At 30.1% G+C, this 19,006-nt stretch overlaps 1 protein-coding gene across 2 annotated transcripts; it reads left to right on the top strand.

Moving 5' to 3' along the window:
* Nucleotides 1-8,850: 8,850 nt before the first annotated feature.
* LOC114376290 (vacuole membrane protein KMS1-like) lies at nucleotides 8,851-17,679 on the top strand. Of its 2 annotated transcripts, none has more exons than XM_028334346.1 (8): nucleotides 8,851-8,965; nucleotides 9,457-9,668; nucleotides 12,629-12,707; nucleotides 12,945-13,232; nucleotides 14,331-14,467; nucleotides 14,882-14,998; nucleotides 16,818-16,997; nucleotides 17,148-17,679. In XM_028334346.1, exons 1-8 carry the CDS (start codon nucleotides 8,911-8,913, stop codon nucleotides 17,325-17,327), a joined length of 1,248 nt encoding a protein of 415 aa, XP_028190147.1. In that variant the 5' UTR covers nucleotides 8,851-8,910; the 3' UTR covers nucleotides 17,328-17,679. The 2 variants fall into 2 exon arrangements, with proteins under 2 accessions (XP_028190147.1, XP_028190146.1); XM_028334345.1 differs by lacking the exon at nucleotides 8,851-8,965 and adding an exon at nucleotides 9,055-9,368.
* Nucleotides 17,680-19,006: the final 1,327 nt, after the last annotated feature.

The following is a 19,006-nucleotide window of genomic DNA, read 5'->3' as shown; positions in this document are numbered from 1 at the left end:
TAATATTTTTTTAGACAACTGATAAACAGTAAATAAATAAGCTGGAAATAGGACTTCCTTCTTATAGTATAGATAGATAGGTATTCATGTTTAACATTTTTTTAACTAATGCAATAATATATAAAAGATTATGTGCTATACATACTACATAAATATTGAAATGGTATGGAATCACATATACTAACCTTAATAATGTCACAAATTATTAAACATTAATGTGATTGTCATATCATTAATTAATATTGTTATTAATCAACAAAAACTAAAAGATTGTGCTATTTAACACGAACAAATTGTTACGAAAAGAAACACCAACAATGGATAATAACTTACCATAAAAGGTGCAGTTCTTGTAAAATTCTAATTTTACCTACCTACATCCTTTTTTACTTGTCAACCAATAATATTCATTTATAGGTTTACAATACGAAAAAGTATTCATACCAAAAAGCATTTCCCAAAACTAAAATTGTTACATCATCGAACTCCTTCATAAAAGTTTTTCATTTATCTCACTCTATAAGAAATTGAGTAAAGACTTGTACCAAGGAGGTGTAGCTTTGGTTAAGTAATGTGGATAAAGTGTTATATATCCTTGGTATTTTTATTATTATTTTTTAGATAAAAAAACACTAATGCTTATAATATTTGTGATTAATATCTTCAATTTTTATAGATAATAGAATAGACCAATACTTATAATACTTGTGATTTATATTAATCTCAAGATCCTGTCTAGCTACCAACCCTTTAAAAAATTACTAGTTTATATTTAAATGCCTTACTACTTTTGATTCTTAATACATTTAACCTTTTTCATTTAAGTTTTTTTTTCTTAACTGTTACTCTAAAAATATTAATTAAAAGAATAAAAACAGAAAGCATTATATACACACACATTAAAAATATAAAAAAGTATGGTTTTATTTAATAGTATTTGTTATTTTTACTCCTTGTTCAGTGATTTTCATAACATTCGTCAGCGAAATACTTTCAGTCTTTAACAAATGCTTGGTTTTTTATTGCATAACAGGAATGGTTGGCTAGGCTTAATGAGTTTATGAAATTGTTTTCGGGCTTGTTGAGTTTGTATTACTGGGGCCGCGTCTGTTAGCTATGAATACAGTTCACATTTCTACACCATGTTTATCTGTGTGTTGTTTTGTTTTTGGGTTAAGGGGAAAATCAATTAAGTTATCAAAATAAACGTAACAAACTAGTTAATTTATTAAAACAAAATCTTAAAAAAATGTAAAATAAATATTTTATTTTATAAAATAAAATTAATATAGTTAATATATATTTATAAATTTTAAATTAAAACATAAATATTTATCAACATTCCTTACCATTCCTTACCATGACAATTGAATTCTACACCTCCATTTTTTAAGAAACATCAACCTATCCTTTCTACTTTTTCCTCTTGCGACTCCAACAGCTAATCTCAACCCTGTGACCCCATTGAGGCTTTTCACCCTCTCCAAACAAAAAACTGGATAATGTTCCTTTTGGCATCAACTCATACACAAGAATTCGATGGCTACTCTCAATGCAAAAGCCCAAAAGCTGCACCAAATTTTTGTGATGGATACAACCAATGATTTTCACTTTCACTTTTCTCAATTTTCTTTTCCAGTTTCTTTACTGCAATACCAATCTCTGCATCATTTATTACTGAAGCACCATGATGGACTTTGCCTGAATCTTCCCTTCCAAGAATCTTAGTGTATCCATCTGTTGCTTCATGCAACTCCTGGAAGATGAATTCTCTGAAGTTGATTCCGATAGCGTTTGCAATCAGATCGATATTTGCTTCTTCTTGTTAGTCTCCGAGTGAAAGGATGATAGTAGACAGCAAAGGCACCAAAGAAACATGCAAGAGTGGCAATAACTGCAAGCATAACCTTCAAAAAGACTCTTAAATTAAAGCTCTTTTTCTTCTTGGGAACTTTAGATGCCCTAGACTCAACACTATTAGGAACTTTAAGAAGTGCTTTCTGTCCCTTTGAAGAAGAGCTATTTCTAACATTCAGCAAGGGCAACCTCTTCTTGACAAATGTGGAGATGAGAGAATTGTAAGTTCCAGCAACGATATTACAATAATCAGTTACAGCCTTCTTACAACCTTCCAAATCAACATTAGTTATGCGAAAAAAATTAGTGTCGTGTCAAATTGGAAATCAGTGTCGTCAAACACCTGCAGCTTGAAGTTAATCTCTGCACAGTAATTGATGACAGCAGGTGGGTGACAAGGTACATGAGAGCACCAAATTCAAATTGGGGGTTATGGTTGAAGTGTACCAGTATGCATTTTTAACATGAAATTGCCATCATCTTGCATGTGGGCAGAAGTTGCAGCACCGCCGTTGTATATGGTCTCAACAGTTGTTCCGTTTGGGTATGCTTCCGTAAGGTTTCCGGCAGAAGTGAATTGGATTTGGGAATTGTGACTCGTAGTCCTCACTCACTCCGCCTCTAGTTCAATGGATGGAATACATTCAAGCATGCGAATACTAATCGGTGAAATACTCAAAAGTCAAAATGAATTGTTGAGTGAATTTTACCAAATCAAATTATCTCATAAATTAATGCTATCTTGTTTTATAATTAACATGAGAAATGAAGTAATGGGTGGAATCGAAGATTTGTATCATGGGGTGTTTGTCAATGACCGAAGGCCGTAGATAAGTCTTGCTCTTTGTAATTCATCCTGTCTCTGCATGGCAGCTGCTTGCTATAAAAGAAAAAAATGGCCAATTATAACACACTACTCAGCTTTGATCCATAATACCTTACATTACGACACAGCCCTTGAACGGGAAAAGCAAGCAAAAATCATAAGTACTTGCAACTTTGCTTTTAGAAATGGCCGATTGACTTGGAACTTTGTTTTCTTTGATCAAAATTAAATGTTAATTTTAAAAAATAAAGAACAACAAAAATTGTTTTTTAATTTAGATAGAAAAATATTCATTTGAAATGTAAGCTTAAAAATCACATATTATATTATATTATTATACAATGAAAATACATTATTACATGAGAAGGTAATTATACATAATAATTAGCACACTCTTAATAATGAAGATTTAAATTTACGACATACAGACTAGATAAAAAAGTCCAAAAGTATATCTATTAAAAACATCTATGAAAGGACAAGGAAAATGAAATTAAATATATTTGAATAAGAAGAAAGGTACATTGATCAACTCTCAAAGCCCATATTAGTTTGGAAGAAAGTCCCTATTTTATTGAATTAATGACCTTTCGCAATATCTACAAGACTACCGTATAACGTAGCGTTTCTCCATACTCACCTTTAAAATTCACAATTCACCCATCTTCTAAAATTGACAAATCTCCACGCTTGTGAGTATTAAAGTACGTGACACTTGTCCACCAACCAATATCAATATGTCAACAAGAGTATAGGTTAGTATGTAGATATTGGCCTAATTCGGTCCACACCAATTCATTTAAACTCACGATTAAATTTAAATAGACTAATTTACATAGACTTGTATTTGTTTCCTAAAAAAAAAAGACTTGTATTTGGATGAGTTTACAATTTTTTTTCATCGGATTAGTTTGTAAACCGATTGGAATAACTACTAATCTCTTTTTAAATAGTTTATAAATTATTCAGTCCATATATTGGTCTCTGGATTAAAACAACTTTTTACTTTTAAAAAAAAAAGATAATTCTTAAAATGTTTTATTTTTATATGCAGGTTGATCTACAAATTCATAGATCAAACCCATTTAAGTAACAGTTATGCAATAATTAAATGAATTTAATGATTTAAATCCATGTATAATGTGAATTATAGAAACCGGTTCATGTATGTTGTAATCTATATATAGGCGTGTACCCACTTTTATGCGAGAATAATACTCTTTTTTGTCAAAGACTGTTGCTTGCAAGGCAATTATTCTAAGTGTTGGCGTTAATTATTATTATTATTATTTTTTAGTTAACCAACTAAAGTAAACTTTGTTGGTGTTAATCTCTCCATTGATGCATCAAAGTGATCAAACTATCTCATTTGAAGTATATTCTACTTGACGTTGGGATCACGAAAGCACCTATATGGCCTCTTGCGGCTGACCAAAAAAACCTATTACCTCGTGCCTTCACGTGCTCATTTTATTTATTTATTAATTTCCAATTATTAGTATACTTTTAATCAAGGAATTAGTTTTAACTTTTAAGTCTGAAATTAAATCGCAACTCCAAAATAGTAATTATTGTATTAAGTTAATCGTACAAAAATGCATCCATAAATCCAGGTGGAGAGTAATTTACTCCCTCGCTTTCTATTTATAAAATTTAAGTATGAGATGATGTTTTTTTTTTTATAAGATTCCATTTATAATATTTTTTTATTAATTATTCTTATATTAGAAATACTTATTATTAAAATAAAAAAATGTATTGATAAATCATTAAAATAAATATTAATGACAAATGATAATTTAAAATATATATAAATTTAAGAAAAAATTATTATTATAACTAAATTAATTATTATTTTTAATCTTAATTTGATAATTAAGTCTTTTATATGAAAATAAAAAAATAGTTTGGCTATGAGTGAGGAAAAGGTTCTTAAAAGTGTAATATATTCCTTGGATAAAAGTTGGCCTTTCTATAAAGATATGTTTTGATTATCGTGAAAATTTCGGTTCAGAAGTCTAAAATTCTATGCTTTTAAAATTAATTCATCTTACACAATTTCTTATTAATCTTTTTGGCAACTTTCTTATCAATCATCATCGTCTTACTTCTTTTATATATTAAATAATAAATTGTAATTTATAATTTTAAATATTAAATATTTTAAGTATTTGTTTGTAAAATAATTGAATGATTTGTATAAAAAATATAAAATGATATATCATTACTCTTTAAATTTTTTTACAATAATGGTTGGAAGAGTTTAAAAACGAGATTGAATTCATTTTCAGATGAAAATAAGAATTTATTGAATTCCATCAGTTTTAATTTTTTATAGCATTGTTTTTTTTTCTGCATTGTTTAATTATATTTATATTCTATTCAATTAATTATATTTATATTAATGTAAAAATAAAATTCATTCTAATATGATCTGAATTGATTGATTTGAACCGAATTTACATCTTCAAAATATAATTTTAATATAGGTTTAAATATTTTTTTCATTTCTATAATTTAATATTTTTTATTTTGGTTCCTATATTTTTTCTATTTTAGTTCTTATAAAATATTTTTGTTTTATTTTTTATCCTTAAAACATTTTAAATAGTATTTTTGTGATTGTTGTCAAGTACTTTTTTAATGTTTTCTTTAAAGATAAAAAAACAAAATAGACACATTTTACAATAACTAAAATGAAAAAAAAATCATGGATAAAAATAAAAAATATTAAATTACATGAATGAAAAAAATATTTAAGTCTTTAATATAGAATACCATTAAAAATTTATAATTTAATTTTACCAAATCACTTCAAATATAAGTTTAATATCGAACAGAGACAAGATTGAGTTCATTTAATAATATTTCTAGTTTGAGTCTTTTAGGTAAAAACAAATTAATTAAAAAGAGAAACTCTATTAAAAATATCGACTGATCATCAATTTCATACTAATAACATAATTAATAAAAAATATAAGTTTAATCTAATCCATCAAAATAAAAACTTTTATAAATATTCATAAAAAATGCATGATACAGGTTCAAATAAATTCATCAAAACTATTTAAAAAAATCCCTGAAAAATAAAAGTTGAAATGAACTAAGTAAATACATATCAATAAAATTGAAATTTACATATAACAATAATTAACATCAATTATATTATTCCTAGGTGTGGACCCAAGTTTGATCAACCCAACATAACTGAAAAAAAAGAATGGGTGAATTCAAATAATCGATTCAATAAATTGTAAATCCGATAACATCATATTAATATCAGATTTTAACACGTAAAATTTCGAATAAATCTGAACCAATTTAAAAAAATACTATTATATTCTTAAAAAAATATATGTCTTTAAAATATATGATTTCATAGTTTTATGACTTTTATGCTGTGTAATTCTATAATTTTGTTTTTTTTAATGTTATTTCATAAGCTTTTTTTATCATTTTATTTATTATAATTTCTTATTTCTTTTCTCAAATCCTTCTTCTATTTTCCTAATTTTTCATTAGGTTACCTATTACCCGAATTCGAATGCTAGTTTGGTTCAGGTGCTAAAAAAATTAAAAAATTAATCCAAACCAAATCAATTAACATTGATCGGGTGCATCTAAATATCTCCTAAAATTGAACCAACCAGATCCATATTGATCCTTATTTATTCTGATAAACCATTCTCTCTCTGTATAACATATCAAGTGAGGAAATTTATTATGAGAGAGCGAAAAGAAATTTATTCCAATCTCCAAATAAAAAAATGTTTAACACAAAATTATTCTTAGAAGGGGAGATAGGAATCTATTTTTTCTGAATTTGGAGTAAAGTTTTAATGCCGTAAAAATGCCATATTATCCTTACTAGCTCATTGAATACAATACTATTTTTTTGGTGAATTTTAATACAATACTACGTTTCCCTAATTAAAAATTCACATATGATAGATAAAATACATTTAAAACTTTAAATAATAAAGTTTTATACAAATATGTTTATAGAAGTTGTACTAAAAGAAAAATTTTGAGATAAACATCTGTATATTTCAAAAAGTTCTATTAAAAGCAAACAAGATTTTTTTAAAAGAAAAACAAGAAAATCTTTGATTCTTATTAAATATGTATAAACATTCCCAATAATGTTAATCACCAAACAAATATGTAGGAAAAGAAAAAAAAAATATTCTATCAATATTTGGTCATTTTCATCCTTCTCACCTATGTCCATCACATGTGTACAAAGTTGATTAGCTTATTAGTCATACATTTAAGTTATGTTGGTTAAGATATTTCATTTATTTTTTAACTTTTTCTATTAACTAAAAAAATTTGTTTAATTATTGGTAAATAATTTTTTTTAATAACTTGTTAATATCTCCTAACATACTTTAAATTAATAGTTCAAACAATATTTTTAAATGTTGACTTCTAAGTTATAGTTTTTTTTTTATATTTTATTCTAATTTCATCTTCTTGATATATTTATTGATTTTTCTCATAATTTTATTATTTTTCTATCGTATATATTTTTTAACTACAACTACTTTTATTAAACATTTAATTACAACTTATAAAAAAATCATTCAACATCTATATCTATATTCTATATAAAATGTTTAAAAAGGAAATTTCCACGTGACAATTTCTAAAGCATCTACTTATTTTGTAAAATTAATATCTTAAATTTGAACATAATAATCATTCAAAACATAATTAATAATTATTTGACCATTTAACTTCATCCGTAACTATGACACCCGGTGATTTGACCATTTAAATATTTTATTTTCACAACTTATATTTTGATTTTTAAAAATTAATTTTCTTAATTTATTTCTATGAGATTTAAAATTTGAAAGTATGATTTTTTTTAATGTCTATTAAACTTTAAAAGAATACTCCGCACATGTGATAATATAATTGTTTGTTACAATTGAATATTTATATAATGTGATTACTGTGAGGGTAAAAAAAAGGGAAAAAAAACATGTGTAATTTGACGAAATCTTAAGAATAATAAGTGTATTTTACTCCACCTTTTAATTTGTTAATTTGATATGTAATTTACTAAAATGAATGACAGTTATCTAATAAACGATTTAGTAAATATTTTATATATTTATAATTATTTGCAAATATATATAAAATATAAAAAATATGCATTTTTTTAAAAAATTTGTTTATAAATAATAAAAATATAAATTAATATATAAATGAATAGTCATTCAAAACTTTTACTTTTCAAAGATTAAAAATTAATTTTAATTCAATAAATAATTAACTATAACTTGAATATATATTTATATTTTTAACGTTAATTAAAAAGTTTGAGTGTTAAATAAAATAATTTAAATTGAGTGGATAATCGATTTGAAATTATTAATCATTATGATTAATAGTATGCAGTACATTAGAATATTTTATTTGAACAATCAATTAAAACAATCTAAAATACAATTATACAAGGGAAAAGTAGTTGGCAAAAAAAAAATGCACGATATTTCTTTTACAATAATTATTTAAAAATCTAGAAAATTTTATTTTAAGTTGATTGAAATGTTGTTTAATAATAATTGTTTAAATTACTATCCTACTTAACACATAATTATTTTTATTTTGTCATTTATTTTATATCCAAAATTATAGTCTACAAATCTATAATAGATAATTAAAATGTTATGCTTTGAAATTCATGATTAAAATAAATATAACTTTTTTAAAACAAATATATATTTCAAATATTAAAAAATAATATCACAACAATCTAGTTTTTTAAACAAAGATAAACGATATTAACTAATAATTAAAGGAATAAATTTTTTAATGATTTATAATTTCAGAAATTATTTGGTGATTTTTTTACTAATTTGATGAGTCTTGAATCTTGATTGATAGTTTACAATTTCAAAAACCATTGTACTGTTTTATTAATTTGACCCACGATTTAAGCCCATAATAACATGGTATATTAGTCTGATCCGATGATAAAAGAAAGAGTTGTAAAAATTGGGGCGCGTCGTAGCGTAGAGGAAGTCGACGAGGGTGTGTGTGTGCGTAAGCGTAACAAACTAAACTAGGGTTACAAACAACCAGATCTTCACGCAAACTTCTGATTTGAGTTTTACTCCTTTAGATCTGCAAATCAATTTCTGATTTTCATTTAAACGCTTGGCCGAATTGTGGAGCTGCCAAAGCAAAACACTTATTATTATGTGAGAGCAATAATGGGCTCTGGAAATATACTACCTTCTTCTGGCAGCTCTGACATGTCTATCTCCGGCAAGTCCTTTCATTTTTTCTGCGTTAATTCTTTCTTCTTCTTAATGCCTGTTTTTCCATTATTTATTTCCAATTCCCTTTCCTCGGTTTTTGGATCTGTCGATTTATCTGTGTTTCCCTCAAGGTTTGGTGATCGTCTCGTGTATGGTGGAAGATTAGAAAGCATCCACTTTTTTAGTTTTCAGTGTCTCGGTTTCGCGTTAATTTGGATGAGATTAAGCGTTAATTTGGATGGGATTAAGGGATAATTTTAAAAGAGGCTGATGGGGAAAGTAAGTTGTGATCATGACTTGTGATGTGAGATTGTGAGGGAATTTGTTATGGATGAGAGAAGATCCACAAAGTGGATTGGCAAGTGAATAATTGAATTGACCTACTTACTGTTTTCTTTGGCGCAAAATGGGTATTCAATTGAACCTGTTTTGCAAACCTCGCATGTTCTTATGTTTTAATATGTCCCATTTGCTGATTAATTAGTCTTCATTTTGTAGAGCTCCGCGAGAAGCACCATTGGGAGCTAGAAAATCTGACTCTGACCACACAACCTCTCAAAACGTTGAAATTCTTCACATTAGCTGTTATTCAATACATCAAGAAAACAGCAATATATCTATTGGCAAAAGGTGGATGGGTTATGCTTTTCAGTGTTGCAGTTGGGACTCTTGGCATAGTGCTGATGACCCTTGGTTGCCTCCATGAGAAGGTATTTGTATTCAGTCAGTAACATATGCATGATAGTTCTGGATCAAAGAACTCTCCATTTATTTATTTTTTTGCTATTATATGCAATATATTACCTTGGTAGCATATATCTAAGTAGAAAATACGGAATATTATTATTGTCAATTGTGCAAGGATTCCTCCTTTTTATAAAGGAGAACTACATTAGGTGATTTCCTAAAATATGGAAACTAAATCTTAGAGGGAAAGAAAACATAACAATAATGAATTACCTAAAATAAGCTAAATTAAAAAAAGGAAACACAATAATTACTAGTTAAATAGGGAAACAAAATAAGTACAGAATCAAACTTATTTACAGAAATATTTCAGGAAATCCAATAGAGATTTTATCCTCTTTTGACACCCTGTCAACATTTCCCCTCAAGCTAGCTTGGAGATATCTTTCTTGGACAACTTGCTGGTTATGTTGTTGAACAGTTTCTTGGGTAATCCTTTCTTTAAGATGTCTGCTGATTGGTCTGCAGTGGGAACATGAGTAATACAGATCTGTCCCCTTTCGATCTTCTCTTTGATAAAGTGTTTGTCAACTTCTACTTGCTTGGTCCTATCATGCAGGACTAGGTTGTGTGCAATAGATATTGCAGACTTGTTGTCACAGTACAACTTTATTGGTGGGGAATTGAAAACCTTAAATTCTTGTAGAATTTTTTCCACCCACAACACCTCACAAATGCCATGAGCCACTGCTCTAAACTCATCTTCTTCATTGCTTCTTGCTACAACACTTTGTTTCTTGCTTCTCCAACTAACCAAATTTCCTCCAACAAAGGTTCAATGGCCTGATGTTGATCTTCGGTCTGTTATACTTCCAGACCAATCTGCATCAGTGTAGGCTTCTACCTGAAGGTGCCCACGATGTTTATAGAGTAGCCCCTTCCCAGGTGACCCCTTCAAGTATCTTAGGATCCTGAAAGCTGCCTTCAAATGTTCGGGTCTTGGTGTGTGCATAAACTGACTTACCATGCTTACAGCAAAACTTATGTCAGGACATGTGTGAGATAGATATATTAGTCTTCCCTCCAATCGCTGATACCTTCCTTTGTCCACCATATCCTCAGTTTTAGCTGGTTGCAGTTTTATGTTGGGCTCCATTGGTGTTTCAGCAGCTTTGCATCCAAGTAATCCTGTTTCTTTTAAAAGATCCAGAATATACTTCCGCTGGTTCATAAAAATACCTTCCTTAGATCTTGCAAATTCAATTCTAAGGAAGTATTTTAATGGGCCAAGTTCCTTGATTTCAAAAGCTTTGGCAAGTTTCTCCTTCAAACCTTTGAGCTCCAAGCTATCATCACCTTTTAGGATAATATCATCCACATATACAATTAAAATAACAATCTTACTGTTTGTTGAGTGTTTATAGAAGAGTGTGTGATAAGCTTGGCTTTGGAAAAAACCAAGCTCTATTACCACAGTTCCAAACCATGCTTTTGGAGATTGCTTCAGCCTATATAGTGACTTCTTTAATCTACACACCTTATTTCTTCCAAGTTCTTCCTCAAATCCGGGGGGAAGACTCATAAACACTTCTTCCTCAAGTTCCCCATTCAAAAAAACATTTTTTTATTTCCAATTGATGTAAAGGCCAATTGTGATTGGCAACAAGGGATAGAACAATCCGTATAGAGTTAAGGTTAGCAACCGGAGCAAAAGTCTCCTGATAATCTACTCCATATGTTTGGGTAAATCCCTTTGCTACCAATCTAGCATTGTACCTTGATACACTTCCATCCGCATTGCACTTAATGGTAAAAACCAACTTACACCCGACTTGTTTCTTATCATGGGGCAGGTTTACAATCTCCCAAGTACCATTCTTCCTAAGTGCATCCAACTCCTCTAAGACTGCTAATTTCCAATTGGGATCATCTAGTGCTTCCTCAATGTTTCTAGGCACAAACAAATTTGTAATTTTAGAGGTGAAGGCTTGGTGATTTTGTGAAAGGTTTTGGTACAAAACATATTTGTAAATGGGATGGTTTGTGTTGGGTTTGGCTGGTTTTTGGGTGTAGGCTCTAATTCCTTTTCTCAAGGCTATGGACAAATCAATATTAAATGTGGGAATTTCAGTGTTATCAGAAAGTTCTTGAGGTATTTTTGCTGGGCTGTCTTCTAGGATTTCTAGTGATATCTTCTTAGAATGTGGGTTTGGGCATAATTCAACCCCGAAAGCTAGCTCATAGGGTGAGAGTTGCCCCCACTTATATACTCTATTTTGGCACTATCTCTAGCCGATGTGGGACTTGAGTTTTTCTCAGTACACTCCCTCACGCCCAACACTTTTGAGATTGGTGTGTGGATAACATGGTGGGTGTCGCTTTTAATAGATTTAGGATAGACTTTGATACTAAGTAGAAAATATGGAATATTGTTATTGTCACTGTGCAGGGATTCCTCTTTTTTATAAAGGAGAATTACATTAGGTGATTTCCAAAAATATGGAAACTAAATCCTAAATTAGGGAAAGAAAATATAACAATAAGGAATTACCCAAAATAAGCTAAATTAAAAAAAAGGAAACACAATAATTACTAGTTAAACAGCGAAACAAAATAAGTACAGAATCAAACTTATTTACAGAAATATTTCAGGGAATCAAATAGAGATTTTATCCTCTTTTGACACCTTGTCAACAATCTATAAATCCAATCTCTATGAAATATGTGGTAAAAGCAGAAAACTTGTTAACATAACCACCCCAAGTGTTCATATTGATATTTGATACTATTGGGTGAACATTATGCTAATTCGAATCAAATTTCTTTTTGACTACAAACTATATAAAGGATCTTTTTATTTTATTTTAATTTCAATCATAATACACACACATTTTAAGTAGACCTTCATTTTTTAGGTAGTTCTTTTGTTCATTTTTGTTTAGATACTTACTTGGATTCCACAAATGCTTGTTCTTTTTAACAGCATCTTGAGGAGCTTCTTGAATATTTTCGCTTTGGACTGTGGTGGGTTGCCCTTGGGGTTGCTTCTTCAATTGGTCTAGGTAAGCAAAATAACTTATCCTTATAGACAGTTGATGATTCCTAATCGTGTAATGCAGGGTTACTACTTACTAGGTTACCATGGTTGCTCTTTTAGGTAGCTTGTGTGATTTGAACTTAAAGAAAAACAATTGCTTGCAATATATTGATTTTACACTTGTAATTGTAAGGACTTACGATCCTTTTGCCACATTCTTGATCAGGGATAAACTGTTTTTTTATCCTTTTATTTGATTCAGGATCTGGTTTGCACACATTTGTCCTATATTTGGGTCCCCACATAGCACTGTTTACAATAGGAGCAGTGCAATGTGGCCGAGTTGATTTGAAAAGTGCTCCTTATGATACGATACAATTAAAAAGAGGTCCTTCTTGGCTTGATAAAGACTGTTCTGAGTTTGGGCCACCATTATTCCAGTCGCAGGTTCCGCTTAGCAGCATTTTGCCTCAAGTTCAGCTGGAGGCTATTCTATGGGGTATTGGAACAGCTATAGGGGAGCTTCCTCCTTACTTTATCTCCAGGGCAGGTACATTTTATCACTGCCGTTCCCTTACTCTAACAAAGTCACTGTTAAGTTGATATAAATAGTCTGATTTATACTATTGAGAGAATTGCTTACCATGGGATATCATTCTATGTAGTATTTACTATTTGCACCTAGCTTGTGGTTTTACCTGCTTCATGAATAAGATGGTGTGAAAAAAAAAAGAAAAATCCTGCACAGTTTCCAAGTAATAAAAAACTGATTCTGACTATTATTTATTAAATATTTTTGATATTTTTCTAAAGCAAAAGGTCAATCCCTGCATCTGAACTTTCTTTTTCATCATGGTTATCTGCATAATGCAAGTGTATAATTACTAATTAGGATAAGGGCCAACTTCAAAGATTATCTTAACTTTCAAAGCCCACAGGATTATACTATTTTTTCATGTGCTCTGGAAGTGATTCATCATGTTGCATAGTATTTTAGAATGAATAAAACAGCCAATTTTGAGAGTTAACAAAAACATTGTTGCTAGAAAAATTTTGTCCACAAACTGCACAATGATCAAATTTTCGATTTAGTATGTTGAAACATGAAAATATTTTAACAAAAATTATAATAATTGATTATTGATAAAAAAAGTTTTTACAACTAATCCACATGCACACTTAGTGTAATTATCTTTAGTTGTCAAATAGTCTCATTTTGATACAAGTGCTTTGTGATCACTGGTTTTTTATGTGTTCCATTAATTTCCAATGTCCATCTTTTATGATTTATCTGGTTGATTAATTTGGTTCTTATTAATTACACCCTCCATTCCATTTTGATTGATGTTTTATGATTTTTTCATATTACAGATTAAGATAAACAAGTACTCCAAGACAATAATATTTTCTTAGGGGTCAATTTTATTAAAGTATCCTTACTCTCTAAATTTCATAAATGTATTATTAGGTATTTCAAGAGAATAATATTTATTAGAGGGCAAAATTGGAGTAGATGTTTCCATAAATGTTTTAATATTACAGATATGGAATATTTTTCGAATGCTAAAACGTCAATCAATTTGGAATGGAGGGAGTATTTTATATAGAAATTGGTATGTACATGATTCTAATCAAATTTTTCATGTAGCACGCTTGTCTGGTGGGAGAGTAGATGCCATGGAAGAATTAGACAGCGAAGATAAAAGAGTCTTGAGTCGAATAAAGTGCTGGTTTCTATCACACTCGCAACATTTGAATTTCTTTACTATTCTAGTGCTTGCTTCGGTTAGTATGGACTTCATGCTTCATTTCCAGCATGGCCTATTATTATTTGCTAAAATGTTTATAGTTTCTTTTGCAAAGAAATTTTTTTGATGTATTACTAGGATGTTATTAATATTAGTGGCCTTTTGTATTTGACAACTTCCTGAGGTTGTTAGTCCTGAGTCCTGACTCCATCATGAAAATGTTTATTCATCTCAGCAATAAATTTTCGCTCCCAAATATGAATGTAAATTGATGATTCACCACAATCCTGTCAATGAATTTGGCCCTGTTTTAAGATTCTTTTCATAATGGTAAATTCTGTCAACAATGGTAGTTACTTCCTTTATTTGAGGTGCATCCTCCTCTAAAATAGCATTTATTATATATACTTTATCAAATTGTAAACAGCTATTAACTGAGATTATATTTCAGGTTCCAAATCCTCTATTTGACCTTGCCGGCATCATGTGTGGACAATTTGGCATTCCATTTTGGAAATTTTTTCTTGCAACCTTGATTGGAAAGGCAATTATTAAAACTCACATACAGGTTTGCATAAGTTTGGACTTCTCTTGTCCCCTTACATTCTAAATTTCTAATTTAGCCTTTTTTTAAGCCTTTGATTTGATTTGCAAAGACTCCTAATTCAGACTTATAGCTTTTGAACTATCACAAAATGGTCCCAATTTTTACTTGATTTTGTGGAGTGTAGGCAAGGAATGAATGGTTTGTGTTTGTGGGAGCAGCCTGATCTTTTTTATATTTTATATATACTAACATTGTGTAAACTCTCTAGTTGGTCTTCCCCATTAATATTTATATTTATTTAACTAATGCAAATACAATTTTTTATTTTTATTTTTGGGACTGCTGTTAACCTGCATGATGAACTTTCTAATGATTTTTTACCATTACCAATATTTTTTGTGACCCGGCACATAATTAAGGGGTACATTAAAATGGTACTTCAATGACAAATTTTGACATTAGTGTTGTCCTTCAATGCCAATTTTTTTTAACCTCAAATTAGTCCTCTAAAAGAATAAATTTGCTGTTAAATTGACACTGGAGGACCATATTTAAGAGAACCAAATTGATGGTGCATGTTGTTAACTCGTTGACAAATATATCAATTTGTCAGAAATAGTAAAGTTTAAAATGGAAGTCCGAGTATCAAATCCACGGGGACTTTGATTATACTTAAGTGATGCAAATCCAATTTTTAAGCAATGAGAAGTAGAAGAGAAAATGAATTGTAAGTGTGAAAATTGGGGGTAAAAGGGAAAAGAAAAAGATAACAAGAAAAATAAACAATAATTTAAATGCGAAAAGATGAAGTCAAAATGTGATAATGTTGGGCCTAACATGTCTAACTACCCTTGATGCAATATTAATGTTTTTTTTCTATTATAAATGCTTTCCCATTTCCACCCACATCTACTATGACACTCAATCCTTATCCCTCACGATGAAAAGCCTTCATGCTGACTTCACGCTTAGCGTGGGTTTTCGCGCTAAGCGTGCCTTTAGGCTTCGTTGTGGGCTTTCTTCGCGTTAAGCGTGAGGTTGCGCGCTAACAAGCATTTGTAACTAATCGTGTCATCGATTTTGGTTTACTATTGGGAATTTTAGGTCTTTATTGGATAACGGGTAGTTTGGAATTTTGGGATTTGTTTCAAATAATAAATAACTTGATTTATAAAAAATGAAGTTAATATTTCTTTTCTTACTTTGTTTGCCCTCTTGTTATTTTGTGGCTCGGTCCCTAAATCCGCTCAATTTCCTCTTCATGTATGGCTACCAGATGCTATGGAAGGGCCTACTCCAATTTCCGCCCTTATACATGCTGCTACTGTGGTAGCCGCGGGAATTTTTCTTGTAGCTCGACTTTCTCTTTTTATAGTTCTACCTGCAATAATGAATGGAATAGCTTTTATAGGTATAATAACGATGCGTGCTAAGCCTGGAGTGTGCGCTAAGCCTGGATTTTGCGCTAAGCCTGGAGTGCGCGCTAAACAAGCTGTCCATTTCTTCCAACTTTTTTACAAGACTTTTTCTTCAGTTTTTGCATCAATTTTTCTCTAAAGCACTTGAAATCTTCTTCTTTTGACTTCTGCTAATAAAAAATTACAAAAATGTTAATTTGTTCATTATTTCATTAAAAATAATAGTAAAGTAAATAAATTACAATCATTATTAGCTAAAATTGACTATCAAATTAATTCAGATTTCGCAGCATGTAAATTTGGAGGACCAAAATAACTGAACAAGCCTTTTAAGTCTTGAGTAAAATAAAATCCATTCAGACACAGCTAACATTCTATATCTACAAATTTTGATCGATCTTGTATGTTTATTCATTTTGCAGACGATATTCATAATCTCAGTTTGCAACAATCAACTTCTTGATTGGATTGAGAATGAATTTATTTGGGTTCTCAGCCACATACCTGGTTTTGCATCTGTCTTGCCTAGAGTGACTGCTAGTCTCCATGCAATGAAAGATAAGTATCTGAAAGCACCCCATCCACTTTCCCCAAATAAACAGGTACCGATTAACTGCAATGCTTCTACTTTGATTTGAATGTTAAATTCCTCAATATTGAGTAACAACCTCAAAGTGTTGTTGATGTCTTGGGTATATTTCTAATTCGTGCTGCTTCATTTTCCGGAAATTATCCCATGTTATCATCTGCAGGGGAAAAAATGGGATTTTTCTTTTGCTTCAGTCTGGAACACTGTTGTGTGGCTCATGCTTATGAACTTCTTTGTCAAGATAGTGAATGCAACTTCCCAGAGGTATCTGAAGAAACAGCAGGAGACACAGCTTGCTGCATTAACGGAAAAGTCTACCCCAACAGACTCAGACGCACAATGAATTGTTTATGTTCTGCTTGTATTGCCCTTTTTTATGCGGTTTCTTCTGCAAGCAGAAAGTTGAAATTCAAATTACAGCAATTCCTTATGTCCCCATAGTAGTTACCCCAAAAATCTGCGTTAGAGGTCCTACTAGGAACTTCTATAGGAATGGATATACACAGTAGGCAAGTTAAAGTTGCAACTTTTATTTTAATTGTGTAACTTTGGGGCAACCATTGTTTGGATTTTAGATTTAACCCCATATTAATTGCTGCTCTAATGGAATTATGGGAGTTCTATTCTTTTGCAATGGCAAGACAAATGATTAGTTCCTTCATCTCTCACTAGTAAAGAACAAATTGTTCTGTCTCTCTCGCCCTCTCTCCATTAATCACGTTTAAGTATTAATTGTCTTACGTCTGTTGGTTGCCACCTTGAGATTTCAAATTTTTCCAGCAATTTGCCTGCGAGATTTCATGATTCGTGTCTATATCAGTTGTCAATTTATGTTTAGTAAAAAAATAGCTCTTGACTTGTCCTATTCCAGTGAATTGGCTAAAAAGGGCAAAGCCACGCGTGAATTTCGTTAAATTAAGTTGCCGTTTATTATCGTTCCCCTATGGTTGGGCCATTTGCTTCGATCTGTTCCCGTTTAAAATTGCTCCGCCTCCACTTTTGTTAGCATTGCTGCTCCAGTAATGCACACCCTCATCTTCTGCTTCTTTTCAATGGATTTCCAACTTTATACTTTGTAGCCCCATAAAAGGGAATCTTATTCGCACCTTCATATCCCTTATTTACTAAATTTTTATTCATTTTTTTAGGATAACCAAATTCAAATTCATGATTTTATAGTTTCTAATAAAATTTAATTAATAACTGAAATTCGAGAATGTGTTAGATATCTTTTCTCTTTTGACCTTGAATATTGAAATGTATGTATTATTCTCATTCATCTTCTGTATATATCGGAATTTGGATTGTTTTGACCTAACCTTGCACACGTCAAGCTCTTTCTGCCTTGTTTGCACGGAAAAGTATGAAAGAAGAACATAATCATCGTGGGTTTTTTTTTTTTTGAAGGCAAACATTTTTTTTTATGATTTTTGAAAGACAAACATAATTATCGTGTATCTAAATAGCAAGATCCAAGTTCATGTTATGGACAAATTGTTGAAAATATACTGCCTATTTTTTTTCCTAGATTGATTCTGGTTTAGTTTTCTGGGCTCTTGCCCCATCTTAATTGTTTTTCAAAAAATGAGTACAGCTTATTAAGGGGTGCTGCTATTCCCCCCAGCATTTTTGCTCTTCCCACCCATAACTTTTTCAAAAACCGTAGAAAAACACATCTGCCCTTGTTTTCCATTGATTATTGTAATTTAAAATATGTTGTAAAAAATTATGAAATTGTTTCAAATCTTATAAATCTATAAAAAAATTCAAATATTCTAAATTCATTACAATCTAAACTACAAAATTTCAATCATAATTTTTTCAAAAAAGATATGATAAATAACATTCCTACACAATCTTTTAAAATTTAGGCTTAAAATACCCAATTTTGGTCCCTTAATTTATTTAAAACACTCAATTAAGTCCCTTAGTTTTTTAAGTATGCAATTGGTTCCATTAGTTTTTAAGCTTTATCCAATTGGGTCTTTTCCGTCAAATTAAGATCGAAGTCGTAATTTGTAA

The sequence above is a fragment of the Glycine soja genome, chromosome 11, assembly GCF_004193775.1.
Source record: "Glycine soja cultivar W05 chromosome 11, ASM419377v2, whole genome shotgun sequence".
In the NCBI taxonomy this organism is placed as follows: Eukaryota; Viridiplantae; Streptophyta; class Magnoliopsida; order Fabales; family Fabaceae; genus Glycine; species Glycine soja.
This window is presented reverse-complemented; position numbering and strand designations above follow the sequence as displayed.

Excerpts from the sequence above, each read along its gene's own strand:
- LOC114376290 (XM_028334346.1), top strand. The coding sequence starts at position 8,911 with ATGGGCTCTGGAAATATACTACCTTCTTCTGGCAGCTCTGACATGTCT. Across the intron at positions 14,999-16,817 it reads TTATTAAAACTCACATACAG|ACGATATTCATAATCTCAGT; the intron begins GTTTGCATAAGT and ends TTCATTTTGCAG. Across the intron at positions 16,998-17,147 it reads CACTTTCCCCAAATAAACAG|GGGAAAAAATGGGATTTTTC; the intron begins GTACCGATTAAC and ends TATCATCTGCAG.